Source organism: Eptatretus burgeri, chromosome 9 (assembly GCF_056783735.1).
Source record: "Eptatretus burgeri isolate ZD-2024b chromosome 9, Ebu_testis_v1, whole genome shotgun sequence".
In the NCBI taxonomy this organism is placed as follows: Eukaryota; Metazoa; Chordata; class Myxini; order Myxiniformes; family Myxinidae; genus Eptatretus; species Eptatretus burgeri.
Genome location: NC_140969.1, coordinates 30,576,935 through 30,588,299, shown reverse-complemented (window position 1 = coordinate 30,588,299; position 11,365 = coordinate 30,576,935). Strand labels below are relative to the sequence as shown.

At 50.7% G+C, this 11,365-nt stretch overlaps 1 protein-coding gene across 1 annotated transcript in view; it reads right to left on the bottom strand.

Moving 5' to 3' along the window:
• The window catches only part of LOC147019826 (complement C3), a 271,920-nt gene that overhangs the window by 170,263 nt on the left and 90,292 nt on the right, over window positions 1-11,365 (bottom strand). The window contains exon 18 of the mRNA XM_085894593.1: window positions 62-157. Coding sequence (XP_085750719.1) covers window positions 62-157 — 96 coding nt within the window. The remainder of the gene's footprint in view (window positions 1-61; window positions 158-11,365) is intronic.

Here is an 11,365-nt window from a genome sequence, read left to right as displayed (position 1 = left end):
TCGATGAATCAAAACTGCACAACAGTGATTTGGAATAAAAATTACATTCAAAACAACTCACTTCGCCCAAGATCCTCATCTTCTTCTTCCATAACTATCAGTAACTCTTCCTCAACATGCTTGCAGCACTCCAAGAATGTTTCCTGGCATCCCTCACCTGCAAAACCATGTCAAATAAACACGACAATTACCTGAACTGACAAGTTATTTGAAAGAAATAGCAAACATTATACCAGGAATATCTATATTTATAACTCTACATTTCTGCAGAATTTTGATTATTCATAACATTTGTGAGTTGTTCAAAGCTTTCGGTGTTGAGATTACACAGGAAGACAGAATTTTGTGAAATGGCAGTGATGATGGATATGAATAATCATAATGTATATTTGAAGCAAAAACATCAAAATAAATATTCAGTCATCACTTCACCAAAGGTGAACGGAGGCTATGTTTTAATAATAATAATAACAGTAATAATAATAAGTTTGTCACATATATATATATATATATATATATATATATATATATATATATATATATATATATATATATATATATATATATATATATATATATATAGTTGTGGTTGACCAAATTCGCAAACCACCATTCAGGTCCCTTAGGTGAGATATCTCTGTAAGTATATGTGTAGTTAGGCCCAAACCCGTTGTTTAGAGGGAATAAATGTCATTCACTCGGGCTGCGACTCTTCAGGATAGCCGTTTTTCTTTTACTATCTTTATTTTGGACCAGCCGCCATTACTACCACCACCAACCACGTCTCAACAGCCATCACACAACAACCACCAACCACAACGCCGCTTCACAACAACCACCAACCACAACGCCGCTTCACAACAACAACCACCAACCACAACGCCGCTTCACAACAACAGCCATGACCTTTACCGTCACAACTCGCCACCATCGCATCACCACCATTCTTGCGCCACTTGTGGGCACCGATACTGGACTCGTGCAGGGCGCGCGCCGAGCAGCGTGTTCAGAAACATCACAGACTTTCCGAGAAAAACGGATCAAAAACGACTCACGCCCACTTCTGTTCCGTCCTATCGGAAAGCGTGGGGCGATTTGGCCCCGCCTCCAGGGCGTTGGAGTGAGGTCGCTATATGCAAATTCATGGATCAAAAAGCATTCACGCCCACTTTTCCTCGGTCCAATGGGGAGCCAGTTGGAGGTGAAGGGTCAGAGGTAAAGGGTCAAAGGTGGGGGGGCGAAGCCACGGGGGATATAAACGGCCGCGCTCGCCAAACAGTTCAGTTCGGAGGGGAGAAGTCAAGAGTTCGTCAGACAAGGAGTTCGAGTTCGCGGTTGGGAGTTGTCGGTGGAGCTGGGAAGAAGAGGACGGAGCTGTGGAGAGGTGGCGGCGGCAAAGGCGATCGAGGGGGTGCTCGCGTCGGAGTAGGGGAGCGGCGGAGGGAGAGGCCGGCGGCGCGACCGAGGTCGAGGTGGAGACGCTTGTCGCGGGACCCGAGACAGGGTGATATCCTCCTCCCCCCCCCGAGCATCAACAACCCCCTCCTGTTCCCCCCCGCGCTGAGATAGTGCGACAAGGGGGCCCCTTTCCCACCCCCTACCAGACACTGTCCGCGAGGCCCGCGGAGTTGAGGCGCCACTGCCGCTTTGCGTCTCATCATCAGACGGGTAGGCCCGACACGGTCTCGGCCCCAGGCCCGCCTACCCCCCTCATCCTGGAGGGTGGTTCTTTTTCTTTTGCTTTGGGTATCTGTGTTGTCGGCGCCGTCTGTGAAGTAAAATTGTATAAGTGTTGCTGTGTGCTCGGTAGTCGGATAGCTCTGCATTGTGTTTCTCTTTTATATTTGCTTTTTGTGTAATATTGTGTTTCTTCCCCTTTTACATGTGCTTTTGGTGTAATTGTATATGTGTGCTTCCCGTTCATCGCGAAATAAATGTGAGTTATGTTGAACTGTTTTCCCGCTTCGCTTCGTCTTTTCTTTCATTGAATCTCCATCTTGCTTCACGTAAAGGGTTGGTCGTGGGCTAAAATGCCCGATAATTAATCGAACCGTCGAGGCCGACGAATAACACCGCTCGGTTATCCTGATAGTACGGAACGGGTCGCTTAAAGTGGCCCGTATCCGAAGTCGACCTGCGGCGAGGTGCGATCGCCCGGTCTACCCTCCATGTGGGTACTTAGGTAGGTCGAATTTGGCGAGCAACCCTATCCCACGCGAGGGCCGATTGGCACGATCGTGGTGAGACCGAAAGGTCCACCCGTGACTAGTTCCCGGCGTTAGTCCGAGAGGGTCACGACTGGATTGTCCGTCCGGTGGGAGACGTGCCGCGATTCGAGTTACGTGGCCGTTCGCACGCCGGCGGGCGCGAATCCGCAACACTGGTGTCAGGTCCTGCGATATAAACCCATCGCCCTCCTCGCGGCACTGGTATCGGAGAACGAGAAAACGGGCTCTCCTGTCTCCAGCTAAATTCACGGGAATCGGTCCAGGGGTGAGAGGAGCGACCCCCGATTCCCTCCAAATTACGAGCCAGCTAAATTAACGCTTTACGAGAAGCAAGATGGCGTCTCAAGGCGAGCGGGAGCCGGGGGTATTAGAAATGGATGTAGAATGTGTAGAATCCATGGCTCAGGACGAAATCCCCGTGCAGGAAATGTTGGTTGTACAGGAAAACGAACTCGCCCAACTGAACCCAGAGCTCGAAATAGGTGCGGCAGCGGCCGCGGTGTATGACACCTCCCCTCCCCCTCTCCACCAAAACCCCCCGACCCTTGCCGAAACGGCTCACCCAAGCGCACCCGACATGGCCCAGCTATGCGCCATGCTGGCGGCAATGACAACGAGGATGGATGCGAATACACAACAAATAAACGAAAAGATGGATGCAAACACAAATGAAATGAAAAACATGAACGAAAAGATGGATGCGAATACACAGCAAATGAACAAGCAAATGAACGGAATGAACAAGCAATTGAAGGAAGAAACTAAAAAGCTGCGAGGTGAGACGCAGAACATGGGCCGATGCCTGCAGGCGGGCATGAAGGCCGTTAGCAGGGAGCTTAAAATGGCGACTCCACGTGTAGGAGCGAACGAGCTGGGAGGGGGTGCAACGGCTGACAGGCCCGCGGTGGAGGCGGGTGAAAAAATAATTCGGGGGGCGTGTTGGGCGAGGGTCGTGACGATGACCGAAAGGGAAAAATTAAATGGGGGGACCAAAACGTGTGAGACGAGACACGAGGTGACGACAAAGGAAATAAAAATAGTTGAGACAAGGGAGGTAAAGGGTGAAGAGGTGACTGAGTTGGCAGAGACACGGGAGATGGGAACGATAGAGGGAAGACTACACGATGAAGACGGGGTAAGTGACGCACACACACACACGGAGGTAGTGGAGGATAGTGAGGGTGAGCTCGCGGAGTGTGTAGGGACCCAGTGCGAGCAGCTGGATGGCCTCCTCCAGGAACGAGGGGAGGGAGTATGCCCCCTTGAGGCGAGTCACGACCAGGTGAGTTCGGTCGTGCTTTGCGAGTTCGAGGGGAGGAGTGTTGTGGACAGGTGCATGCCGAGCTTGGGGGGTATAGAGGCCCCGGAGACCCTTGTGGGGACACGAATCCCCAGTGTGGTTGTCCCTGTGTGTGTGGTGCAAGGTGTGAGTGCATCCCCGTGTGTGGAAGCGACCCCGTGTGCGAGTGGTGTGGTGGCGATTGTGCCGGAGTACGTGCTTCCCAGCACGCCGTGTGTAAAAGGGGCACCGCAAGTGGATGAAACGGCCAGTATGGATGAAACACCGCGGTTGAGTGCCCCCGCGTGTGTGAGTGAGGCACGGTGTATGAGTGAGGCACGGTTTATGAGTGAGGAACCGCGGTTGAATGCCCCCGCGTGTGTGAGTGAGGCACGGTGTATGAGTGAGGCACCGCGGATGAGTGCCCCCGCGTGTGTGAGTGAGGAACGGTGTATGAGTGAGGCACCGCGGGTGAGTGCCCCCGCGTGTGTGAGTGAGGCACGGTGTGTGGATGAGGCACCGCGGGTGAGTGCCCCCGTGTGTGTGAGTAGTATGGTTTGTGTGAGGGAAATGGCACGAGTGAGTGGAAGTCCGCGAGTGAATGGAGCACTACGTGTGAGTGGTATGGTTTATGCAAGGGAGACCGTGTGTGTGAGAGAGCGGTATGTGAGGGAGATGTCGGTTGGCATGCGGGAGCACGCAGCCGCGTCTCCCGGTGTGAATGTGATGGAATGGACTGTGAGCGTCGTTACACGCAGGAATGCGTGTGTGGAATGGAGGCGACGACGGCGACATGTGAAGAAAGAAAGCCGAGTAGCGGCTGTAGCTGTTTCGGGGACCGTGCCGGGTTCACCCAGCAGTGAGCACGAGGTCCGTGCTGTGCAACGGACGAGGCCCCCACATGCTCGCTTGCGAGAGTGAAGTCCCGGTTCCGGAAACGAGCGCGGTGAATGTTGCCGATCCCGCGACGGACAAAGTTTAGGCAGGATTTCGGATTTGGACCGGACGGGTTCTCCACGCGGGCGTGTGTGTTAAGCTCCAACGGGCAAAGCACATGTGTTCGCGTGGGGAACCCCTCAAGACGTGGGGCTTGTGTTTTTTTTTATGCGCACGGTGACGTCATGGCTGCACGCGGGGTTGGAATCCGGCAGGAGGGGTATCCCTGCCAGATGGTACCGTCCAAGGAGGGACGAGGAACACGTGCAGCTGCATGACGTCACGGGCAGGTGCAAAGTGCGCGAGCTGTGAGTTGCCGCGCTGGTGATGCGCATGTAAAAATAAAAAATAAAAAATAAAAAAGCAAGCCTCACTTTCGGGTGCACAGGATTCCTGGGCAAGGGGTGGAAGACCCCCTTACCAGGGCACAGGATGGAAACTAGTTAGGGGGAAGGGTTAGCTTAGTTAGACCGACTTCATGGGGCAGGGGTAAGTCCTCATGGGGCCCGTGGAATGGATTAGTTAGAGGGATTTAGATGAGCTTTAGGTGGGGAAATAAAAGTTATTTTAGAGATTTGGAGACAGTGACAGCCTTTGGATGTGTAGAGTTGACGTAGTTTAGCGACGTAGTGTTAAAAGGAACGTGCTGTAGTTTAAGGGACGACGTGGGAGCACAAGTTAGTTAGGGGAGGTAGTTAGAAGGATGGCAGAGTTCAACGGTGTGTGTGTTGAAGAGTTGGTGAGTTGTGAGGTGAGTACTTGTTGAGTGAGTGAGGCCAGCGGGTCTGTGTGAGTGGAGCGAATGGGGAATGCATGGTGCGATGAGTGATTGGGGGGAGGAGTGACTCCCGCCCAAGGGACCCCCGGGGTCAGTGTAGAGTGAGTTAGCTGGGTTCGTCAAATTTACAAAATGGAGGTCGTTTTGCTGTTGGTGGGAGTGTAGGCTCGAAACCCGTTTGGAGGGGTGCAGGAGCCCTGTTGACGGGCTGGGAGCGTGGCTGCGAAAAGTGAGTATCGCTGAGTGGGTACCCCGGGCACCAGGCTAGTCGGCCGTGGTAGGCCAAGGGCCCATGGGGGACCGGGATAGCGTAGTGGGCACGGGTGCGCCTGCTTGGTGCGGGGGCCCGGGGCGCCATTAGCCGCGTGGGCAGTGTTGTGGGCACAGGTGACCCTCGGAAAGGGGCCTGGGAAGCCAGCCTGCCACGTGTGCGTTTCAGGGGAGGTGCCATGGGGGGCACTCCCCGGTGTTAGGGAGCTGGTAGGGTCGGAGGCAGTGTAGTGCCCGGGGGTGCCATAGCGGGAGATTCGGCAGAGGGTCGTGCCTGCCAAAGGGAGCCACGTGTCCCAGCCATGAGACCGTGTGAGGGCACGAAGAGAAAATTGGGGGGCGAGGCCCGAAATTGTGAGGACACCAACACAGGCGACGGGAATCTGGGTTGTTAGAACCAATAGTTTAAGCGAGAGGCGCTTGTTGAAGCCCCGGGGTAGATTAGGAGATGTACCCCTCCGCACCATCCATCCCCTCGCTCTCGTTGTGGGCCGCTGGACCCACTTTGGTTATAGATCGCCGAACTCTGGGGAGGCCATTCTGAGGCTTGAGTTGGGCCTCGACACAGGACGTTAGCTCTCCCTTACTCCCCTCCGGGAAGGGAACGTAGGGGTTGGGAGTAGGCTAGGTGACAGGATAGGTTAGCCGAACAAGAACAGTACAGGGGGTTAGGGGACGATTTATAGTGGGGAAGTAAAAATAAAAACAACAAAAAAATAAGTTGGGGCTAAATTGGGTTTGACAAATTAAGGGAGTGGGTATAGACAATGACAGGCAAAGGCGATAGGTTGGGAGGGAGACCGTAGGGTAGGTCCGAGCCCGCCTTCCGAGTGGCCAGCACCACCACACTCCCTCCACCAACCTCCACTGAACGGCAAAGGCCGGCTCACTTCATCTGCCGGCTGGCTGTTTTTCTTCAAGGCCTGTGCCGGCCAGTTCGTCTGCCGGCTGTGTTTGCCTGCAGCGGCCTTCTTCCGCGGGCTGTGTTTGCCTGCTGCCTTTGCCATGCCATGCCCACTGCCCACGTTCACCAGCCCCGTTCAATTTTGCTTTGCCCCCCCCCCCTGTTCATTTCCATGCGCGCCGGGATCATCGTAAAAGCAACAGTTTGCAAGCTGTGAGAACTGCCCTGTTGGCAGCTACAACACGGGCCTGCAGTGGCGGCCCGTGCACCGTGTTTGCGTTCAGTTCAAACCATTCATCCATCCATTCGTTGTGTTCATTGCGTGTGCCACTTGAGCTGGCACGGAGACTGCGTTTGTGCAGCCCATGCACCGTTGTGGTTCACTGCGTTCAGTTCAAAAGGGAAGGCCTTGGACTGCGTGTGAGCAGCCGGCCACGTTCCCTGTCACCTGCATTGTTTGAGTCAGAGACTGCATGCGAGCAGCCTGGCTCCCTGCTAACTGCTTTCTTTTTGCAGAGTTCATTGATCCTGGGCCATGGTTTAGTGTAAAATTTGTAAGTTAAGGTAAGATGTACTGTAAATATGAGTGCGCCCCCGGCATGTATGTCTTAGCGCCGGCAATTTTATTTAAGTCGTCCGTGTGAGTGAGTTTGTTTAGGTAGTTACTCAGCCCTCAGGTTATTTATTTTGGGGACACGAATACCATGAATGTCGCACTCAGGGATCCGTAGGTAAAATGTACTAGGGGAAAACTACACATGATGGCACACGAAAATTTGACGACTCGGGACGAGTCTGTAAAAAGGGGAGGGGGTAGTGTTGTGGTTGACCAAATTCGCAAACCACCATTCAGGTCCCTTAGGTGAGATATCTCTGTAAGTATATGTGTAGTTAGGCCCAAACCCGTTGTTTAGAGGGAATAAATGTCATTCACTTCGGGCTGCGACTCTTCAGGATAGCCGTTTTTCTTTTACTATCTTTATTTTGGACCAGCCGCCATTACTACCACCACCAACCACGTCTCAACAGCCATCACACAACAACCACCAACCACAACGCCGCTTCACAACAACCACCAACCACAACGCCGCTTCACAACAACAACCACCAACCACAACGCCGCTTCACAACAACAGCCACGACCTTTACCGTCACAACTCGCCACCATCGCATTCTTGCGCCACTTGTGGGCACCGATACTGGACTCGTGCAGGGTGCGCACCGAGCAGCGTGTTCAGAAACATCACAGACTTTCCGAGAAAAACGGATCAAAAACGACTCATGCCCACTTCTGTTCCGTCCTATCGGAAAGCGTGGGGCGATTTGGCCCCACCTCCAGGGCGTTGGAGTGAGGTCGCTATATGCAAATTCATGGATCAAAAAGCATTCACGCCCACTTTTCCTCGGTCCAATGGGGAGCCAGTTGGAGGTGAAGGGTCGGAGGTAAAGGGTCAAAGGTGGGGGGGCGAAGCCACGGGGGATATAAACGGCCGCGCTCGCCAAACAGTTCAGTTCGGAGGGGAGAAGTCAAGAGTTCGTCAGACAAGGAGTTCGAGTTCGCGGTTGGGAGTTGTCGGTGGAGCTGGGAAGAAGAGGACGGAGCTGTGGAGAGGTGGCGGCGGCAAAGGCGATCGAGGGGGTGCTCGCGTCGGAGTCGGGGAGCGGCGGAGGGAGAGGCCGGCGGCGCGACCGAGGTCGAGGTGGAGACGCTTGTCGCAGGACCCGAGACAGGGTGATATCCTCCTCCCCCCCGAGCATCAACAACCCCCTCCTGTTTCCCCCCGCGCTGAGATAGTGCGACAAGGGGGCCCCTTTCCCACTCCCTACCAGACACTGTCCACGAGGCCCGCGGAGTTGAGGCGCCACCGCCGCTTTGCGTCTCATCATCAGACGGGTAGGCCCGACACGGTCTCGGCCCCAGGCCCGCCTACCCCCCTTATCCTGGAGGGTGGTTCTTTTTCTTTTGCTTTGGGTATCTGTGTTGTCGGCGCCGTCTGTGAAGTAAAATTGTATAAGTGTTGCCGTGTGCTCGGTAGTCGGATAGCTCTGCATTGTGTTTCTCTTTTATATTGGCTTTTTGTGAAATATTGTGTTTCTTCCCCTTTTACATGTGCTTTTGGTGTAATTGTATATGTGTGCTTCCCGTTCATCGCGAAATAAATGTGAGTTATGTTGAACTGTTTTCCCGCTTCGCTTCGTCTTTTCTTTCATTGAATCTCCATCTTGCTTCACGTAAAGGGTTGGTCGTGGGCTAAAACGCCCGATAATTAATCGAACCGTCGAGGCCGACGAATAACACCGCTCGGTTATCCCGATAGTACGGAACGGGTCGCTTAAAGTGGCCCGTGTCCGAAGTCGACCTGCGGCGAGGTGCGATCGCCCAGTCTACCCTCCGTGTGGGTACTTAGGTAGGTCGAATTTGGCGAGCAACCCTATCCCACACGGGGGCCGATTGGCACGATCGTAGTGAGACCGAAAGGTCCACCCATGACTAGTTCCCGGCGTTAGTCCGAGAGGGTCACGACTGGATTGTCCGTCCGGTGGGCGACGTGCCGCGATTCGAGTTACGTGGCCGTTTGCACGCCGGCGGGCGCGAATCCGCAACAATATATATATATATATATATATATATATATATATATATATATATATATATATATATATGTATATATATATATATGTATATATATATATGTATATATATATATATATATATATATATATATATATATATATATATATATATATATATATATATATATATATATATATATATATATATATATATATATATATATATATATATATATATATATATATATATATATATATATATGCGATTCGCATAGAATGAGAAGTACTTTGACAGTGCATGCTTTAAAATGACTATAAGAAATAGATTCATTTTGATGAGTGCTGGGAACCCCAAAACAACATTATGGTGATGAAATAAGTGGCATGGATTAAATATCCATATCCATCTTTGGATGCTTCTACAAAAACATTAGGCATAGATTCATTGAGGTTGCCAATTGCAGTTGGGTAAAAGCCGTCGTGCAAGCGATTACAGTTGGTCTTGATGGAACGATAATCTTTACTAGAGCGGAGAAGTTCAAAAATGTCATGCGCTGGGTGGAACTCGTTTCAGACGATAGCTTTCGCTCTTTTCGCTACTCGACAGAAGGCAGATCACACCCAATAATTTTAGGAGTAATATTTACTATCCTGTTGAGTCGGGGATCGGTCGTCCAGCGTCAAGCTGCCATACCCGATAGTGAAAGACAGTGTCAGGACACTTTCTATCACTGCCCGATAGAACTTAATCAACACAGGATGGCTGACACTGAAACTTTTCAACCTTCGAAGAAAGAACAACCATTGCTTAGCCTTTTTCACAGAGTGATTGGCGTTCATCTCTCACTTAAGATCATGAAATATGTATGCCTAAAAACTTAAAAGAAGTGACAATTTCAATTTCAGCATCATGAATAAGCAAGAGTCGAATGGGAGATTTGTTTTTCCAGAAGTCAACAATAATTTCCTTTTTCTTTACGACGTTGAGTTTGAGATTGTTTAAAGAACACCATTCAACAAGTTTTTCGACTTGATTACAGTAAACACTTCCATCACTGTTGAGAATCAGGACAGCAATGGTTGTGTTGACTGTAAATTTCACCACTCGTGAACTATCAGATGATGTGACGCAATCATGAGTAAACACTGGATATAAAATTAGGCATAAAACACAGCCCTGAGACACTCTGGTGTTCAGAATGATAGTCTGAGAAATTTTTGAACCAATTTTGACCACCTGTGCTCAGTCTAAAAGAATATCCAAAATACAGTTACAAATAGAACCATCAAGATCAAGTGCATAGACATGATGGAAGGTGAGTGAAACAGCATCAGCAACTGAATGATTAGAGCGACAGGCAAATTGATAAAGGACAAGTGAAGCAGGAAGAACAGATTTCATACACAGTACAGTAAACCTTGATGTTCAAAAGATTTCATAATGATGGATATGAATGCCACGACTCTATAATCATTTAGGCGAACAACTCACTGGGGAACACTTTGGCACAGGGATCATTTTGCAATTTTGCAAATCATGGGGAATTTTACAAAGCTGAATTGACCAGTTGAAAAGTAAAGTTAAAATGGGTGACCGTTCATCAGCACAAGACCGCAGCAGGCTGGGGCTGATACTATCAGCACCATTCGCTTTCCTGCCCTTCAAGTTCGTCACAATGTGCCGAGTGTCATTTTGTGTCAGGAGGGGGTAGTTTATGGACCGCATGCATCCTGTAGATACAGTGGCCTGCAAAAGTATTCACCACCTACCAATAATGCTACATTTAGATGAACTAGTGCATGCCCGTACGTGCGTGGTCGTACATGCAAAAAAAAAAAATTCAAACCACGTGCCAGAAACAACAACCACACAGGCCGTTCCTTCGCTCTTGCGTGCCCGTACGTGCGTGCCCGTACGTGCGTGGCCATACGTGCAAAAAAAAAAAATTCAAACCGCATGCCAGAAACAATTCAAACCGTATGCCAGTTCCTTCGCTCTCGCGTGCCCAGTCGTACGTGAAAAAAAAACCCCAAAAAAACCTTTCAAACCGCGTGCCAGAAACAACAACCACACAGGCCGTTCCTTCGCTCTCGCATGCCCGTACGTGTGTGGCCATACATGCAAAAAATATATATATATTCAAACCGCCTGCCAGAAACAACCACACAGGTCATTCCTTCGCTCTCGCGTGCCAGTACGTGCGTAGCCGTATGTGCAAAATAAAAAATAAAAAAAAACTAGAACTGCCACTTTATAACTGCTGGCAGTGATGACCGGGTACCCAGTCCGTCCGCCTTTGATACAACATGGGACTTTCTGCAGATGACAGTCGCAAAGTTTCGCATTCATCGGGAAAGTGGTTCCAGAAAAAACATTATTGAAGAGTGATACAAAC